The 19865-nt window shown below is 41.6% G+C and overlaps 1 protein-coding gene across 2 annotated transcripts; it reads right to left on the reverse strand.

The window, feature by feature from the left end:
• Positions 1-4814: 4814 nt before the first annotated feature.
• On the reverse strand, positions 4815-15187 carry METTL2A (methyltransferase 2A, tRNA N3-cytidine; the record flags this gene model as incomplete). 2 transcript variants are annotated; one of them, XM_082678884.1, is made up of 9 exons in its annotated part: positions 4815-5627; positions 6485-6550; positions 7979-8085; positions 9560-9699; positions 11159-11219; positions 11554-11603; positions 12701-13059; positions 14767-14868; positions 15075-15187. In XM_082678884.1, the coding sequence occupies 9 exons, from the start codon at positions 15079-15081 to the stop codon at positions 5473-5475; spliced, it is 1047 nt and encodes a 348-aa protein (XP_082535010.1). In that variant the 3' UTR covers positions 4815-5472. The 2 variants fall into 2 exon arrangements, with proteins under 2 accessions (XP_082535010.1, XP_082535009.1); XM_082678883.1 differs by having other exon boundaries at positions 14777-14868; positions 15075-15184.
• Between the last annotated feature and the right edge of the window lie 4678 nt (positions 15188-19865).

Here is a 19865-nt window from a genome sequence, read left to right on the forward strand (position 1 = left end):
GTTACACCCTGACCCTGGGCACCACCTTCAGGAACACGGCTTCTAATAGCTCTGGTGCACCTGTCTCAAATTAAACTGTCCCTCATGTTTCAAACAACGTTGAATTTATCTCCTCAGCCAAATTAACACCACTTAAGAAGATCAGTTTCAGAAACACTTCTCTACTAGACTCGAATCTAAACCACACAACTTCCTGAGCAGTTTCACATGTGGAGCTACCTTCCCAGCCAACACAAGCACTTTTCTTCTTTAAGAGTATTGAGTCAGACAGACGTAGAGAACAAACGTATGGACACCAAGGGGGGAAAGTGGCGGGGTGGGGTGGGGTGGGGGGTAGTGGCATGAATTGGGAGATTGGGATTGACATATATACACTAATATGTGTAAAATAGATAATAAGAACCTGCTGTATAAAAAAGTAAATAAAATAAAATTCAAAAAAAAGAGTATCGAGTCAGACTGGAGTCAGACTTATAGTCCAGGCAGTCTGTATTTTTTTGAGTGGCACTGAGGTCATACTTTAATCTACCCTAACCATATTTAATTGTCCTCTGCCCCCCATTAGTGATTCCAAGGCTGAAAAATTATGCAAAGTCCCTTACAGAGTTCAAGTTAGCTTGACAGATAGAGTCAGAGAGCTTGGCAGGTGGCAGAGAGGTACAGGGAGCGGGAGAGGGGGAGGAAAAGGCTCAACTTTTATACCTAAGCCCAAGGCACAAGGCAGGTACTAGGATGATGGAATAAAAATTGTTCCTGTTGCTTTGAAATGCTTCAGCGATGCCAAAGGAAGGTTTTCTTGTTCTGTTTTTGAAAGCTACAAATCATTATTCATCAAATGAAGCCAATGATCAGGTGTACCAAATTAAGTGTCCCCAAACTATAATTTTTCTCTTGTGAGGAAAGCTGCCTTTACTGGAGTGCACAGACCAAAAGATAGAAAAGCCTTTTTGTGACTAGTTGAACCTTCTTATAGAAGTCCCACCAATTTTTTCATCTCCTGGCACATGGGATATGCTAATTCTTTGGCTTTTGCTGACCCACCTTGTAAAACCTTCTCTAAGTGGTCTTTGTTCATCTTCAGTTTCTCAATTTCACTCTTAATTGAAGCAAATTTCTCAATCACAGTATCTGCCACCATCAGCTTGTAGCGAGTGGTGTTGATGCCAGCACTGAGGCAGACCACCTCCTCTACTGGGAGTCCCGTCACTGCTGCATGGATGGAGACCTTGTTGGAGATGCCCCCTCAGCTGGCTGGGCGTAGGTGACCTGTGAGGTGAAGTCTATCACAGCCTTGCGGACTTCTGCAAGGAAGGTCTTTAGTGGATCATTTAATAAAGCTGTTCTTCATTTCAAAAGACAAATGAAATACATTCCAGTGACTCAGTGTTTTCATTTTATTTTTAAAATTTATTTATTTTTGGCTGCACTGGGTCTTCGTTGCTGCGTGTAGTCTTTCGCCAGTTGCAGCGAGCGGGGGCTACTATTCATTGCGGTGCACAGACTTCTCATTGCAGTGGCTTCTCTTGTTGTGGAGCATGGGCTCTAGGCACATGGGCTTCAGTAGTTGTGGCTCGTGGGCTCTAGAGCGCAGGCTCAGTAGTTGTGGTGCACGGGCTTAGTTGCTCCGCAACATGTGGGATCTTCCCGGACCATGGCTTGAACCCGTGTCTCCTGCATTGGCAGGCGGATTCCTAACCACTGCGCCACCAGGAAAGCCCCAGTGTTTTCATTTTAAATAAATTCATTACAATGGAAAAGATGGGCGCTCCTTTACTCCTACCTTTTAAAACAGGTGAAACCAAGCAAGGTAGGTGTTAGTGCAGGGGCAGAGGGGTTGTGGTGGCTCTGTGGGGTGCTGAATCCAGGGCAGGAGGGTGTCTGGGTGAGGAGGGTGACTAGGTGAGGTAATGATGGAAACAGTGGCTTGGAGAGGGTGTCAAAGAGCCCAAGAGGTGAGAGGGCATCCATGTGTGGTGACAAAAGAATGGTTACATATGACTGGATTATCCCAATATGTTGAGGATTGTGGGCATTTGGGATTGTTGGAAAAGAGAACAAGTACAGAGAGAAAGAATAAAAACTAGAATAAATCCTGTGGTGTTGGATTGGAATCAAAGGTACTGGTTTGAACTGGTTTTCAACATATATATATGTATTTTTTTTTTTGCGGTACGCGGGCCTCTCACTGTCGGGCCTCTCACTGTCGTGGCCTCGCCCGTTGTGGAGCACAGGCTCAGCGGCCATGGCTCACGGGCCCAGCCGCTCCACGGCATGTGGGATCTTCCCGGACCGGGGCACGAACCCGTGTCCCCTGCATCAGCAGGCGGACTCTCAACTACTGCGCCACCAGGGAAGCCCTCAATATATATTTAAGTACAGAAATATAGATGCATGTATGTATACATATACATATATCCCTGAGCTCCATCCACTGAGGGGGCCTGGGAATAGGCACCACAATAGCAATGAGCACCCTTGGCTTGGTTTCTAAATACCTTGCTCTAGTAAAAGAAACTAGAACTCCTTGGGGGAAATAGCTGGTTCAGACTGGGGCAGAGAAAGTACAAGGTGAGCCTGGAACAACTTGTGCTTGAAGTGCTGGAATGGTATTTCATTTGTCCTTTGAAATGAAGAACAGATATATTAAATGATCCACTAAAGACCTTCCCTCAGCATCTCTAAAGCATTCATAACAACAGGAACAGTTTTTATTCCATCTTCCCAGCACCTACCTTGTGCTTTGCAGCTAGGTATAAAACCTGAGTCTTGGGACTTCCCTGGTGGCGCAGTGGTTAAGAATCTGCCTGCCAATGCAGTGTAAATGGGTTCGAGCCCTGGTTCAGGAAGATCCCACACACTGCAGAGCAACTAAGCCCATGCACCATAACTACCGAGCCTGCGCTCTATAGAGCCCGTGAGCCACAACTACTGAGCCCGCGAGCCACAACTACTGAAGCCCGTGCACCTAGAGCCCATGCTCTGCAACAAAGAGAAACCACCACAATGAGTAGCCCCCACGTAGCAACAAAGACCCAATGCAGCCAAAAATTAAATAAATGAATAAAAATTAAAAAAAAAAAAGCAGAGTCTTCTGCTTCCTGCACATATCAAAAGGTCACAGAAGCATTTGAAGGGGCTCCCACTGGCCAAATCTGGGACAACATGAGCATCAATATCATAAAATATCAAAATGATAGTAATATATAATAATCATTGAGTAAAACAAACCCATGAGTCCATAAGCAAATGAATAGAGAAAAGGAAGCCTTCCTTATGGTAGAATGCCAACCAATAAGTATAGGAGGAATGTGGGATTCAAAAACATTACTTGGCTGCCATCATAGTAGTAATTCAGCCAAGAAACAGCAATAGATGCTTAAACTAAGGGGTAGAGTTTAACGAGGAATGGGATATTTAGTCTCAAAGCACTACCCTACAAAGTAGTTATTAGGAACTTTTCAGTGGAGAAACCCAGCAGGCACCACCCCAATTAAGTGATCAAAGTTAACACCACCACCACCAGGGTTCATCAAAATCATGGATCACAATAGCATCACTTCTGATATTCCTGCCCAAAATATGTACTTGAACCAAATCATGAGGCATTAACAAACCCTCAAATTTGAGGGCAGTCTGCAAAATAGCCTGTAATCTTCAAATGTCAAGATCATGAAAACAAACCTCAAGGATTGTTCCAGACTGAGAGACTGAGAAATGACTACTATATGTAACAGAAGGCCTTTTTTTTTTTTGATGATAAAGGATATTATTGGGACCATTGGGAAAACTTGGTTACCTGTGGATAGTAGGATTTCCATGTTAATTTCTACTTCCATGTTAATTATCCACTTCTGATGGATATATTCAGTGATATAGGAGAACATCTTCAGTTACACGAATTACACAGTATAAAATATGCAGCAGTGTTGGGATATCACCTTGCAACTTACTCTTAAAAATGATTCAAGGGGACTTCCCTGGTGGCACAGTGGTTAAGAATCCACCTGCCAATGCAGGGGACACGGGTTCCAGCCCTGGTCTGGAAAGATCCCACATGCCGCGAAGCAACTGAGCCTATGCTCTAGAGACCGTGAACCACAACTGCTGAGCCTGGGTACTGCAACTACTGAAGCCCATGCTCCTAGAGCCTGTGCTCCGCAACAAGAGCAGCCACCACAGTGAGAAGCCCGCGCACCGCAATGAAGAGTAGCCCCCGCTCGCTGCAACTAGAGAAAGCCCGCACGCAGCAACGAAGACCCAACACAGCCAAAAATAACTAAAATTCAATCTTTAAAAAAAAAATGGTTCAAGGGACCTCCCTGGAGGTCCAGTGGTTAAGACTCCGTGCTTCCACTGCAGGGTTCACCGGTTTAATTCCTAATCAGGGAAGTAAGATCCCACATGTCATGTAGTGTGGCCAAAAAAAAAAGAAAAAACAATTCAGAAAAAAGTTGACTATTCTCACAGTATTTCTGGTACTGTACTTCTCTGTAAGTTTGGAATTATTAAAATAAATGCTTATGACTTATATTTTTATAAATAAAATAAACAATTATGAGAATATTAAAGTTTGAGTTAAAAACCCAAAATGTAGGAATGAAGAATTGAAAATTCTTAATTCAGTAAAATGAAGAACACATCATATAGTCTGTGGACCATCAACGGGGGCGATCACATTAAAAAAGTTAACAGGGATGAAAGGCTCACATTCAGAAATGAAATGGCTAAAATGTCTCTCAGTCAAACATTTAAGGGCACACACAGAAAGACAATTTGCTAAAAGTGAAGATCCTTTTAATTTTTTTAGATGCAGGTTACTTAGATGGGGAAACAGTACTTAAAATTCCATGGAACTAAGGTCAAGCAGAGACCATGACCAAATACTTAACAAGGACACCGTATTTTGATGCTCTTTTTTTGAGTCAGGACAATATCCAAAGACAGGTGATTCTTCCTAATTTGTATCTCTGATGACCAATGAATGAGGCCTTTAGTCATCTTTGTATCAATTTCTTAGTCTAGGCATTTGAATCCCCAACTAATTTAATGCAACTTAGTTATTCACTTCATCATATATAATACTTACACATGGAAATAAATTCTTTGATTCCCATGAATAACATTTCAACTATTAAGTTACAAAATGGCAAGAAAGATTCTTTGAGATCTCCAAGTAAGAAAAAAAAATGAGAAAAGTATATACCACAGGGCTTCACAAATATGAAGCAAAAATGGTTAGAATCTTTTTTTGTTGTTGTTGTGTTTTTTTAAAAACATCTTTATTGGAGTATAATTGCTTTACAATGGTGTGTTTCTGCTTTATAAAAAATGGTTAGAATCTTGATATAAAATAATTCTTCCTAGGTTCAAATCTGTTGGAATCCTTGAATGGTTTAATATCTACAAGACACCATTTGTGGGCGTTCTTTTTAAAAAGCCCCAATGACCTCGCCTGTCAGGAGCAGGTGCCTCTCAGCTGGTGCTGGACAGAAGAGGCTTACGATATTTGCACTGAATCCAAACTCGGTACATTGTCAGTTGTTTCCCTCGATTCACTTGCAACCGGCGATCCACCAGGTTCTGAACCTTTTCCAGTCCAGCAGTAGTGAAAAGTGCGTCCAGTTCATCTAGTTTGGAAAGAGATGTTTATATATTTTCCCCTGAAGAAAAAGCACTGTGCCTACCACTTCCCATGTTAAATGGCACTCTGTGAGATTGCTGTCCTTATTTATAGATTTTAAATGGCTTGAGCAGTATTGTTTAGTTACACATGCAGTAGTGGCTTGGTAGCAGGAAGTCCACATTTAGGTAGGGGAAGGCAAACCATGAGTGAATGGCAGCCTGGAACCCACAGGGAGAACCTCTCTAAAAGTTAGCTGATGAGAAAGAATTTTCTAGGGTTCTACGTACACCTTACAATTATATGCAAAAATTGACATATATGGCATGTCAAGGCCATTTTTTTTTTTTTTTTAGGAGAGAGGTTCCATCACTAACTAAAGGTTCAAAAAAGTATGTGACCTGACAAACGGCCCAGGAATGAAGTATTCATAAGGCACTGGAGGAGGAGGAAACCGGCAGCAGGACAAGCAGCAGAGGAGAGCAGTTCTGAGTTATACCTAGAACCCAGGGGGCCATGAGTTCACCGTAACTCAGGTGCACCTAAGGTACAACCCAGCTTAGAGCCTGAAACAGCTACAGTGGAGTCTTGCAAAATGGGCAGGTTCCTGTTTTGGACAAAGTGATAGAGAGGAAGAGCAGCCAGTAGAAGAGCAAAGGAGGGACAGAAGGATCCGACAAGCTGAGCCTACTTGGAGCAGTGAGTGGTTCAAGGTGGCTGAAGGTAGGCTGAGAGGTGGGGAAGGGCAGAGAAGAGGCTGCGAAAGATAGAAGGGGCCAGATGATTTCACTTCTGAAAGCACACGGAGGAACATGTAATCTGGCCCTGTGGGGGCTGTCAGCATAAAGACGAGTGCTTTCATACCTTGTGTGAAGAAGTACACTCTGGTGCCATCGCCTCTCACATAGAAATTTTCAGACAGACACTGACCTGCAGAGTGGTGTGGTAAAGACCAGAGAAACTTTAAAGCACTTCTTTGAATTTCATTGCCAATCAAATGTGCATCAAGATATCAATTTCTTGGGCCAAGAACGGATCCTTTTCTTGGTTACACTGGTACTTTGCAGGAATCTGCAATTTCTCTCCTACAAAGGAATGGTGCTTTGGAGAAGAGCAGCCCAAGGGGAATAATCAAACTTCAGTGTTAGCTAACACATGCAATTCTCAGCCCCCTGTTCTACAGTTCCGTTTCATGATGAAAATAGCTTGTTTTTCCCTCCCTCCCCGATTAAATAAATAGCGCATACACTTTGTTTAAAAACAGAAACAACTTTCTAAACAGCCTTCTGCCCCTCTAAAAACACGTTTAAAAAAACCTCAAGGAATATAGCTAAGTTTAAGGAAATCTGAGACAGCCACTATTCCTGTTTTAGTGACTGTCCTTTTGCATGTCTCTCTACGTACCCACATGCACATTCATAAATATGATCACATATATACTGTTTTTATCAAAGACACACACTTCCCCTCCTGCTGCTAAGCCCCCTGACCTTGTCAATTTAACAACCTGATATGTAATCAATCCTTCTATACCTTTTGAATGTCCAAATAATCTTATTTTTCCCCAGTTACTGTTATACATGGGATTAAGTTTAAAATACCCATGTGCACATTGCTTTTCTCACTTGGTAATATAGCATGGAAACTCCCCCAAGACCAGTGGTATGGGGTCTATCTCATGTGATATGCACAACATTCCCCTATCCAGAGGCAGTCACTTTGTTTCCAAGATTTTGCTTATCATACACATAATATGTGCTGGTTCTTGAATAAATCCCAAAAGGACTGTTGGATTGGAGAGATAACACTAGGATGCTTAAAGAAAGGCTGTAACCATTTCTATTTCTACCAATAATGGAAGAGTGTATCTCTTTCTCTGAATCAGCCAGCAATAGGTATCTCATTGTTATTTTTATTTTCTTGAAATTTTGGTTTCAGCCATTTGGATCTGCTCTTTAGTAAATCAACTCTAAAACACTTCTTGTCTGTTTTTTGGTGGGTCACTGATCTTTTCCCTTATCAATTTGCCAACAGCCCTGCTTGAAGAGCACTGACATTGTCTTTATCTGTTCCTTTAACTGAAAATATTTGTCCTCAATCTGTCATTTGTCTTTTAACTTTAATGGCATCTTTTGCCATACCACACTTAAAAACTATTTATGTAATCAAATGCCTTTTTCTAAAAAAGACCTCCCTAACGCCTAGATTATACAAGTCTTCAAAAACATACCACCCTTATCATGTATTAAATGGCTTTATGTATGGAGCTATATAATTTGAGAGTCTCTATTTTATTCCACTAATTTGTATGACTATTCTTATGGCAAAACCGTTGTTTTGATTATAGTGGGAAAATACCTTTTTTAAACCGAAGCTGAGCCATGTCATAGCGGCCATAATCTCGCAGAAGCATCATCCCTCCAGGCTTCAGAAGCCTGCTTAGCCTGTTGATAGCGTTCTGCATCCTGTGGGGCAGCAGGGAACGAAGATCAGATCTCTTTAAGGATAGGGTTCCTCTCCCCTGTAGCATATCCCGAAAAGCCCTGAAATCTCCTCCGCTCTTGTTTCAGTTATAACCTGAGCACATGCCCAAACCTCTGCTGTGCCTTCTGCTGCCTGCTCACAACTGTGCCTCCGATCCACTGCCTTCAGTATGAAGAGGTCTGAAGAGGCCTGCTTCTTCAGCAGAGGTCCACCGTGGGGGAAGTTATATGCTCTCTGCCTGATTCACTTCCCACTCCTCATGGGGAAGCCAATCCTACACCAGGCTCCCATGGATCTGAGAGGACCCCTGACCACCCGGTATGGAGACTGCTAGTTGACCCATCTGCCTGCCCCACTAGGCCCAAGCTCTTTGAATGCAGCCTGCATCCTTCCATCTGTTAAATGAAGACTGAACCTGGAACTTACAATTTACATGGTGATACAGTCTGTATGCAAATGAGTACTCTGGGCAGACTGCTTTACACTTCTGACTGCACTTTCCATATACAGAGTCTCAGTGCAGGTTTCAGCTTTAACCACTGCAAAAGTATAAATGCTTAAAACTTACAAAAACCATTTGAAAGTCTATTTAAATACTGAATAATGAATTTTTAATTTTAATGTTTTGTTTCAGTCCATATCAGTTTTTAAAAGTGTACAGCATGTAAGCTTCTGCAATTAATGTTTAAAACCATGCCAGGCTGTTTGGGCTGCCCTCCACCTGCCTTTATTTCTCACTCACAATATCCCTGTCAGGTCAGATGACACAATGCTATCCTAGAGGAAATGTGGGCTAGAGAAAGTCAGTCACCCCCCCACCCCCCGCAACTGCCCCGAATGCTACTGCCTCCTTGAGACAGTATTTCACCTTCGTCGGGACAACTGGCTGCCTGTCTAGGAGACTTTAATGGTATCTTTTAGGGTAAACCAACCGACTTTCCTTTTATCTAATCGTGATTTTACGGAATTCTCCTGTACTATAGTTTTCTGAAGAAGTTAAACAGAGAACACCTGAGTTAAACTTCACTGTAAATTTTGTGCTGTTAATAAGCTTGTTTTATTGAAAGCATTTAAAAGGCCAATAATGGGATGTTCTCTAATAGCTGTGGCATCCACAGTTCTAAGACATCATGCTATGTGATGGTCAATAGGAAATTTCCACATACCCACTAAGACAGCCCCCTCACTCTCTGGGGATGTTAAACCATAATCATGAGAAGAACCGAGCACTGCAGTCAACAAGCAGAGGTTTAGATGCTAAACCAGAAGTTGGACTCCAAGACAAATTTAGAAAAATAGTTGAGAAGCTCCTACTGCTCCTAGGATGGAGGAGCTTCTTCCTGCCTATCAGAACATTAATAAAATCCTTCTTATTTAGGTTCCAACTCTGACATCCAGGTCCCTGACCAAAGCTTTGTTTTTGCTATGCTACTGGCTAAGGGATCTAAAACTTACTTGTCTGGAATGATTGCTGAGAGAACAAATATGAGGATGATGACATCAAGACTATCCCCGGGCACTGGGTAACTCTTATCTTCATCACACAGGTCGTGAACAAAGGCAAAACACCGAGAAGGATCATATGCTGAATTTGTCTGCAGACAGATGGAAGAGAGGACACAGGCTAGAAAATGTTCACATAGCCTCAAGAAAAGCTATCTTGCTTTAAACGTAATCACCGCCTCTTCCCACTGAGGAGATAGTCTTGCCATTATGGCAAACATTCTTACTCTTAGGGTAAGAATCAGGAACAACTCTAGGACCCTGTGGAATCTAACTGGTATGCTTAAAATGGAATGTTCCCAACTCCTCTAATTTTAGTCTTTATTCTGAGGCGGAGTCAGATCTGAGGACTGGAAAATGACCAGGAAGGTAAGTGACCAAAAGGGCAAAGAGAAACCTCATAAGGAGGAAAACAAAACGTACTGAAAAAGCATGATTTAAACTCCTACTACAGCGTATTACACAGATCATAGAATTCTCCAGGAAAATCTCTCTCTCTAGATGTGGAAGATTTAACCTATAACTTATTATCATTAAATTAACTAAGGATAAGCCTCAATATTCGTCTGGTATAGGTTTGCAAGAATAGTTCCAGAAGTGGGAATTCCCTGGCAGTCCAGTTAGGGAATGCTTTCACTGTTAGGAGCCTGGGTTCGATCCCTGGTCAGGGAACTTAGATCCTGCAAGCCAAGCAGTGAAGAAAAAAAAAAAAAATCCAGAATTATTACCAATTCCTGAGCTCCTATGCTAGGAGCATCATACATTATTGTAACACGCACATTTTTAGGGTAACTTCCCTATCCACATCTCTCTTCTCCAAAAATGTGACTTTGTTCCTCATTGGCCACAGCTAATTGAAACAGGGCAAGTAGACTGTCAGCTGGGTTGAGTCAATCAGACTTTCTGGGGACTTTGGAATCAAGACACTGTCATTGAGGGGAGGTTTTGGGAACACGTGAAGAGGGGAGACTTGTAAGGGACTGGGAGGGGCAAGTATGCTGAGGCCAAGGCCACATGCAAAACCAGGAAAAACTTATTAGAGAAAGCTGGTCTGCAAAGAAAAAACAAAACAAAAGGCAAATGGGCAATGAGAGATAAGACACTGTGAACTTGAGGGAGGTATTGTGATAGGAGCGGGCGGCAACATCTCACCAGCCAGCCAGTTTGCCTTTGGTATCTGACACCTTTTCAGGGCTGAGTTTTAGTCCTGGCTACACTTTTCGCCCTTGAGTTCTATGACAATCCCTTTAGCTGAGTTTGTCTAGAAGTTTCTGTAACTTGTAACTCAAAGAATCCTGAATGAAATAATCATCTCATTTTAATCCTTAAAACATGAGTTTGGGTAGGTCAAGAGACCCGCCCAAAGTTTCACAGCAGGCAAGCAACATATTCTGTATTCACATTTGGCCCTTTCCTCTACTCCATGTTGTTTCAGTACATCTTTTACTTTCAGACCACAGTACAATAAGAAAATAGCTAGAGACCTTGATTTTTAGCAGACCCTTTCCCCTTTAAGTCAGTGAAAATTAGTGACAGGAGCACTGCACTTACCTGGACCAGTTCTACAGCTGTGGAAGAAAAATCACAACAGTAAACAAAGAGTCTTGGATCACTGAAATGGGCAGAAAAACAGCAGAACAATTAGATTACAAACTGTACTATGTCTATTCTCTTTCCTATGTAGCAGAGTTAAAATATGAAGGTACCATATATTAACAATGCAACAGGTTTAACGCCCACTAATTTCCCTGATGACAAAGATAACTCATAAATAAAATTAAGTCAAAACAATCCATAAATGGATAATGTAGATATCTAATCTCCTATAACCCACAATTCCCAATAACCACTATTACCACTTGGATGCAGTAAGAGTTCTAAGAAACAACAACCCCTCACTTTTCTCTTCTTTGCTGTCATGTAGTTAAACTTTACAACAAACTTACTTGTTAGTTTGTAAAATTGGAAAGACTGTGTTTCCCACACCACAACCAACCTGTAGACAGAAATGAACTATTAATCACAGAACTTTCCAAAGAATTAATTCCCTAAAGCTAGATAAATAATCAACAACGGATAATCTTGTCTAATTGTATTAGGGAAGGTGTAGTGACCAGAGCTACATAGTACCCATGACATTCCCTGCCCTTGACCTCGGGAACCCTTAAAGAGATAGCCATAAAAGATGAGAGCACGGGCTTTCACTAGCGGGAGGGAGATGGTCTGGAAAAAAGGGCATGGGCTGCTTTTACTTTCTGAGTTTTGGCAAATGGTCCTGTAAACAAAACATTTTCTTACTGAGCTCCACTATTTCATTATTGGAAAAATGTTTCTAGCAGACTGGGTTGAAAAATTCATGAAAGGAGGACCATGGCAACACTGTCCTAAATTCAGCGCTGCGTGTGGTAATAATAAAAACAGCACCATTTACTAAGGGCTTACTGCGTGCCAGACACTATTCTCAGTCATTTTACATACCTTACTTCAATTAACCCCCGTAACAACTATGAGGCAGAGAGAGGCAGAAGTCCCATTCTGCTGGGTAAGGGACTAGCACAAAGTCATGCCAGAGGACTCAGTCCCAAAACTAGTCAGCTTCTGGTGGAGTGTGTTGTCACTTCTGTGAACATTTGTTACAGTGGCCACCCTAGACACTTTTTCAGGTCTAGCCTAGCCTCTGCCACACATCCAAACTGAGAAAACAAGAATTCTCCCACAATTGAGAGTAGGTACCACCGCAACTAACCTCTCCATCTCATAACTATCTTAGAAGTAACAAAAGTTGTCTTCTGACCTGGGACTCTTTACTAGATGGCAGGTACAGCAGGATGCTACAACTTCTGGATGCAATATAATGCTCCCAATAGCAGGTGATCTGTCTTTGTTTGCCATGACCACCAGCTATCTGGTCTGCATCTAGGGCATTTCATTAGTTCAAACACCTGGAGGTGTTTCCAGGCCAACATAAGGGTCCAGTCTAGTCAGGTTCATCAGTCAGAAGTTACTTTGGTGGTCAGCCTCTCTACTGCCACCCTATGTGCATAGTAAGACAGCCTCATTAAGCCCACTACCAGGACAATAAAGGGAGGTTACCTCCAGTATTCGGTAGGTGGCTGAGGATCCAGGAAACTCATCAGCACAGATTTCCAGGTGACGGAGTTTCTGAGTTACATTCTCTTCCACAGGAGGTGGCTGTGTTTTACGTCCAAGGCTGACTGAAGAACAACTGTGCTGTGCTTCTATTATTAAACCAGATCCATCCTCACTGCTTCTACACACAGGTACTTCACTCCCCTTGTTCTCTGAGAGCAAAGCCTTCAAGTGATTTTGGTTTTGGCTAGGTGCCAGCTCTGGGAATTCAGTAAAAAGCCAATGTCTATCCTTGAAAAACCCATTTTCATGGATTTTGTAGAAGTCATTCCAGTATTTGTTGGCATTGATCTCATAATCAACTGTAAATAGTTAAGAAAGAATTTTAAGAACCATCTCTCAATATTTTATCTGTATATAGTGTAAATCACCATCCTGCTTCACCAAAATTTGTACTAAAAGTTATATTCAAGTAAAGCCACAGTCTCAGAGCTGGTGGTCATTTAGTCCTACCACCTATCACACTTGAATTTGCTGTGTATCTTGTCCTTCCAGGGAGTTCAACTTCTGCCAGAGAACTTACTACCTATCAAATTTTCCCTCACATCTTTGGATGGCTCTTAACTACTAGAAAATCCTAATATTAAGCAAAAAATCTGTCTAATCATTTCTGATCAAAAGGTCCTACTATTTCTCAGGGCCAAAGAGAACAACTCTTTTGTATTTGAGGACAATTATTTCCCCTTCTAAATCCTCTTTTACAAGCTAAACGTCCCAGGTTCTTCAGTTACTCCCCATGTGAAATCAATGGTTATGATACAGGTAGCTCTTTACATTATGTTCCTCTGTCAGTGATTCTTTAGAGTGTGGAGCCCAGAAATAAATTCTCTACTACTAATAGAGACTAAAAATGGAAATAGAAAATGCTGACAAGAGGGGAAAATGTCTTCAGATGAGAAGAGATTTGATGATAGAGTACAGGAGAGACTAAGGTACGGACTATTTAAAAGAAAGCTGCTGTTTAACGTAAGCAGACCTAGATTTCAGTTTTTCCTTTTTACTAATTTATTATTTTTTTGAGATAACACTGGTTTATAACTAGATTTCAGTTTTCTGCTCTTTTCCAATACAGGGCCTTGACTAGTGTAGTAGGAGAATAAAAACCCGAGAAACTGGATTTCAATTCCACCACTACTAACTGCTTACCTCTGGGCAAGGCACTTAATGTCCTGAGGTCCAAGATTCTTTAACTGTAAAAAGAGGATATTGGACTATATGATTTTCAAAATCCCTTTCAACCTTAACTTGCTTTGATCTAGTCTTTGTCAAACTATGTAGGGTGAATATTTTGTAACCGGAATCTTCTAATTGTTGTTCAGAACTCTTTCAGTGGGTACTACTCTCCCATTCCTAGCGCTACCTTCAATTGTCACTTAGGACACAGGCCCAACCAGTCCTAGTTTTTTAGTATCTAGGGAGACGTTGCAGTGAAATCATCCACCTCTGCAGAAGGGGCCTCTTTTTCTTTGGCCAGACTTATTTCCACTCTGCTTCATCCATCTTTCCTTGGCAGAAGCCCTAAATCCTCATAGCCATCACACAAAGAAAAGGCACATAATTCACTACTCATTAGCCATCCCCCCAACAATATTTAGAATCTGACCACTTGAATCTAGCTTTAATGGCAACATTTCCTCAGGCGAAGTGTAATGATGGAGAAAGTATCGATACACCCTCTAAGACAATCATGTGACCACACGGTTGCCACACGCCAGCCATATTAACAAGGATCTAGTCAACATAATTAAAGACTTAAATCACTAGAAAATACTATCAAGATGGTTATCTTCTTCCAAACAAAAAACCAAAACCAAACCAAAACACGCTCTACGCCCTAACAAGATTTTAAGGCGCAGCCCTTTCCCATCCTTGCCCATCCCCTCCACTCCCGTTCTACCTCCGAATTCTGTATCAGTCCACTAACAAAGACCCGGCGGCCTCGGTTCTCTGGCCTCTCCGGGAGAACACGTCCAGCAGTACGCTGGCTGTCTATACCACTGTGGGCCCACCTGGGCGCACCTTGTTTCTCCTGGCACACCCGCTGGGTACTGTTCTCCTGGACTTTCCTCTCCGCCGCCGCGGCCTGCTCTTCTGACCACTCCACACTGTCCCTGAGAAAATCAAACGGGTAGCTTAGGGGCCTCAGGTTCCCGCTGCGGGTAGGTGAGTCCATGGCCCCGGAGCGCCTCTCCCGTGGGAGGAGAGCGCCTCGAGCAGGGCAGCGGGACTCTGGCCGGCGGTCAAGGGTTTCTCGGAGCGCTCCACGGCGCCGGGACAGAGGGCGAACCGCAGGCCGGGCGAGGGGCAGGGCGGTTACCAGGCATTGTGGTGGAAGACGCGCGCCGGGTCGCTCAGAAACCGGCTCCCAAACTGCTGCCTCTTCCCGCAGACCGCGGTGTGTTCACCTTCAGTGTAGGAGGCGTCCATGACACCGGAGCCGGAAATCCCTATCTTTCCCTAACGCGAGCACTTCCTGCGAGGTCACGCCCCCTTCCGGAAGGCGAGCGGTCTGGGCGGGAAAAGACGGAGGCGGGGCGAGGCGAGGAGGGGCGGGGCGGGGCGGCCCTGGGGGCGGGGCGGCCTTGGAATTGGGCATCCAGGCGGCGCTCGGGGTCCGTCGGGTCGCGCGGGGCTCCTTGGGGAAGGAGAGGTGGCGGGGTGTCGCCCCAGAGTCGTTTGTCCCTGAAGAGGCCGGCGAAAAAGTGGGAGACGTTCTACTTGAGCCTCCTTTCTAATGCTGGGATCCTCTAACAGATTCCCTAGTTTCCCTTAAGTTGTAAGGCTGGAAAAATCTAGAATCACTTTAAGAATTAAGGGTACCTAGTTCCACTGTAGAGCTAATGACCAAGATAATTGAGGAAGGTAGCAAGCAGGGTGACGAAATAGGGCAGTTTTCCAGCTTCTATAGTCAGATTATCACAGTGTGAAAAAGGAAAAAAAAATGTGTATACATGTATATTTAAAAAGTATATATATAATAGTGTGGAACTATATATATATATTTTCTGGGGGAGGATATGAAATGAATTCTGAGAACACGAGGTTTATTCGTCAAATGAAATCGAATATCCAAGGACAAGTTTAAAAATATAACTACCTTTTTGGATTATCTGTATGAGAGCTTATTTGCACAATCAGAATTGTAATACATACACATATGTAGTTATATTAATGCATTTTCAGCCTTACATTTCTATTTTGATAATTACTACAAACTGATTCTCAAAAGAAGAAAGTGTGCTGTCAACATAAGGTAAGGTTAATTAAGAAGACTTCCAGTAGAAGAGTGATGATTACCATTTGTAAGAAGAGAAGGGAAGAGTTAGTTATTTAAGTAATGTAGTACTAGGTTTAGCATACTGGTAACCAGTGATAGTTTAACTCCACTGCTTAGTCTTTCCATAGGCAAAACCAAGGGGAGCAATGAAAGATTCTATACCTTTCCCACCAAAGAAATGGGAACAAGCTCTAAACCCTCTGTAATCACTAAGAAAAATACAGGAGTGAATCAAAAAGATAAGATAGCAAAGAACTTGTACTACTTTTTTTGAAGACAAAATACTTTTGCCATTCTCAAGGTCTTTTGAAGCATTTTGAACAAAAGCTCCTTTCCAAAAAACAAGTACAAGGATTTTTATCTTTTCTCAAGGCCTGCTGTTTGCAGATAAGGTGGTTGGTTTATATTTATTTTTGGCATCTTGTTCCTTCATCTACAGGCTTTTTTTTCCTCCCCACACCAGAAGCTGTTTGTGGTCCCAATCAACAGTCCCACTGCGTATCTTCTTGCAGATAGCTCACTCTCTGTGTTCACTTGAAGTTGCTTGCTATATTAGTTCCAATAATTAGAGCCATTAAAAATGTCAAGCAGGTCTTCCTTGGTGGCGCAGTGGTTGAGAGTCCGCCTGCCGATGCAGCGGACACGGGTTCGTGCCCCGGTCCGGGAAGATCCCACATGCCACGGAGCGGCTGGGCCCGTGAGCCATGGCCGCTGAGCCTGCGCATCCGGAGCCTGTGCGCCGCAACAGGAGAGGCCACAACAGTGAGAGGCCTGTGTACTGCAAGGAGGGAAAAAGAAAAAAAAAAATTAAAATGTCAAGCAACTTGGGCCTTTTAATAAAATGTGATAGAGTATCCTAAACTTAACTTTTATACAATTATCTTTGGTTGACCTGTACAACTCATTTTTCTCCATCTTTTTTTTTTTTTTTTAATATTTATTTATTTAGTCGCACCGGGTCTTAGTTGTGGCATGTGAGCTCTTAGTTTCGGCATGCATGTGGTACCTAGTTCCCTGATCAGGGATCAAACAGGGACTCCTGCATTGGGAGCGTGGAGTCTTATTCACTGCGCCACCAGCGAAGTCCCTTTTTCCATCTTTTGAAGCACCTAAAATAATATTTCGGAAGGAATTTGGAAGACATGTATCTGTGAGTCCTCCGTGGTATCAACTGGACTGTAGTGTCAGCAAGCACTACCCTTTCAGAGGAGCTAAGGGTCCCTCTGCTGGTGAGTGTTGAGAACTCTTCCAGCTCAGTGGGTGGCATGGGTTCAAAGCATGGAAAGGTTAAGAACTCCTAGGCTGGATTATTGCTTTGAGTGTTTAACCCTAGACAGGGGTAGTTAATTGTTTCAGGCTTTCATTCAATTCCAGTCAGTGGAAGTTCTGGGCTGTGTAAGCATGTGCTCTAGAACTGAAGGACTGGTGAAGGTATCCTAGTGTCCTAATTTGCTCTCCTTAACAGTTTCATAGAACCTGGACAGCCTTCGTAGCAGCCCTAGATGTTGAATAAGCTGGTTTAACAACGTTAATTTTAAAGCAGCTTTTGTGGCTTTTTCCTTATTGCAAAATACATATATGTTTATTGTAGAACATTTAGAAGGTATAGATAAGACAAAAAAAAAGAAAATATCCCATCCTACCTTTAATTTAATCCATTAGACACTTTGGTTTATATCCTTCCAGTGTTTTTTTTCTAATTTATTTATAGAAATAATTTTTAAGTTAAACAATTTCAGAACAAACTGCTTTGTGCCCTTCTTTTTTTACAGTTTCATTGAAGTATAATTTACATACAATTAAATTCATCCATTTAAAATGGAAAATTTGATGAGTTTTCATAAAAATCTGTATTTGTGCAACCACCATCATAGTTAAGTTTTAGAACAATCCCATAACGTTCTCTCATGCCTTTTAGCAGTTGTAGTCTGCCTTGTAATTGTGAATATTATTCTTTTGTTTGAAATATGCTTTTTTGAAAAAAATTATTTAATTAATTTATTTTTAATTTTTGGCTGCATTTGGTCTTCATTGCTGCATATGGGCTTTCTCTAGTTGTGGTGAGCAGGGTCTAATCTTCATTGAGGTGTGAGGGCTTCTCATCGCATTGTCTTGTTGCGGAACACAGGCTCTAGGAGCGTGGGCTTCAGTAGTTGCAGCACGTGGGCTCAGTAGTTGTGGCGCATGGGCTTAGTTGCTCCGCGGCATATGGGATCTTCCTGGACCAGGGCTCGAACCTGTGTCCCCTGCATTGGCAGGGAGATTTTTAACCCCTGTGCCACCAGGGAAGCCCTGAAATATGCTTTTATGACATAATTTTAATGACCCTTGTATTGTTTTGTATAGCTGTATCATAATATATTGGACAATTAGGCTACTTTAAGTTTCTTACTATTAAAAATTCACCATGAGAAAAATCCTTATAACTAAATCATTTTGTACATTCATAATTCTTTTTTTTTAAACATCTTTATTGGAGTATAATTGCTTTACAATGGTGTGTTAGTTTCTGCTTTATAACAAAGTGAATCAGTTATACATATACATATGTCCCCGTATGTCTTCCCTCTTGCGTCTCCCTCCCTCCCACCCTCATGATTATTTCTTTAGGATTAATTTCTAGAAGTGGAAGTGCTGAATGAATGGTTATAATTAGCTCCGTTATTAAGCTCTGGGAGGTCAGAGCATTTTATCTGTTTGCTCACTGTTAGATATCCAGGTCTGAGAACAGGGTCCACCACACAGTTTGCAACTCAGGAAATAATTGGTGAATGAATGGCTGAGTACCTGTTGCTATACTGTATTCCATCAGAGAGAGGCCAATTTATGCTGTCATCAACAGTGTGATAATTTAATAGAATATATTACTGCACATTTAAAATTTTCCAAGACAGATGTACTTAAAAATATTCTGTCCTGTTATCACACTGATCCAAGGAAATATTCCAGGAATTCTAATATTTTGGCATCCAAGTTAAATCTCTTAGGTTGCCTGTTATACTCACAGCCATACCAAAAAAAAAAAAAACTCTCGTCAAACCATAAATTTTGTCTTTTATTTAGAAAATATAATCACTTATCTATAATGTTATCTATTTTTGTCCCAAACATAACATTATAAAGACTGGCAAATATACTTAGACAGTTTTGAATATTCAAGGTAACACAAAATTACTTCAAGGTTATTTCATTAAACAGTTTTGGGATCCTTCACTATCTTCATTGTTTCTTACTGGCATGTTATAATTTTACATTATAAGCCACTGTCTCCATCAATATGGAACATGTATTTTCCTTTTTCTAAAAGGAAAAAAAAGAAATGGATGATATACACTTAAATATAAAATAATAAATTTTATATTATTTATATTTTTCCACAATAAAAAATTGCAACCCCTCCAACTTGTAATACAGTTATACATGTGCTCCTTTATTAACTGCATTAAAGAACAACAACAAGCATAATGGATGAGATCACCTTAAAAAAATTTTTTTTGGGTAAATACCTAGGAGTGGGACGGCTGGTTTTCTTGCTTATAAAATTCCTATCTAGCTATCCTTCATTCTGGGAATTTTTCTCCAGGCATACATAGCACTGATCAAAAATAACACTACTTTTGTTTAGCAATGGCCAGAAGTCTGGTCTGGAATCTCTTTTTTGAGTGATAAAACTTGAAAAGAATATTCTTTCCAACCAAAATCCATCTTTAATCACAACTACTACAAAACTGTTACTCACTCATTGACCTTAACAGTGAAGAGTGAGTGAAATCAGCTATTCTTTAGGGTAATCCAAGAGATCAGTCTGAAAGTGTGTGGCTAAGGAGCCTT

The sequence above is a fragment of the Grampus griseus genome (assembly GCF_964374135.1).
Source record: "Grampus griseus genome assembly, chromosome: 20".
Classification (NCBI taxonomy): Eukaryota; Metazoa; Chordata; class Mammalia; order Artiodactyla; family Delphinidae; genus Grampus; species Grampus griseus.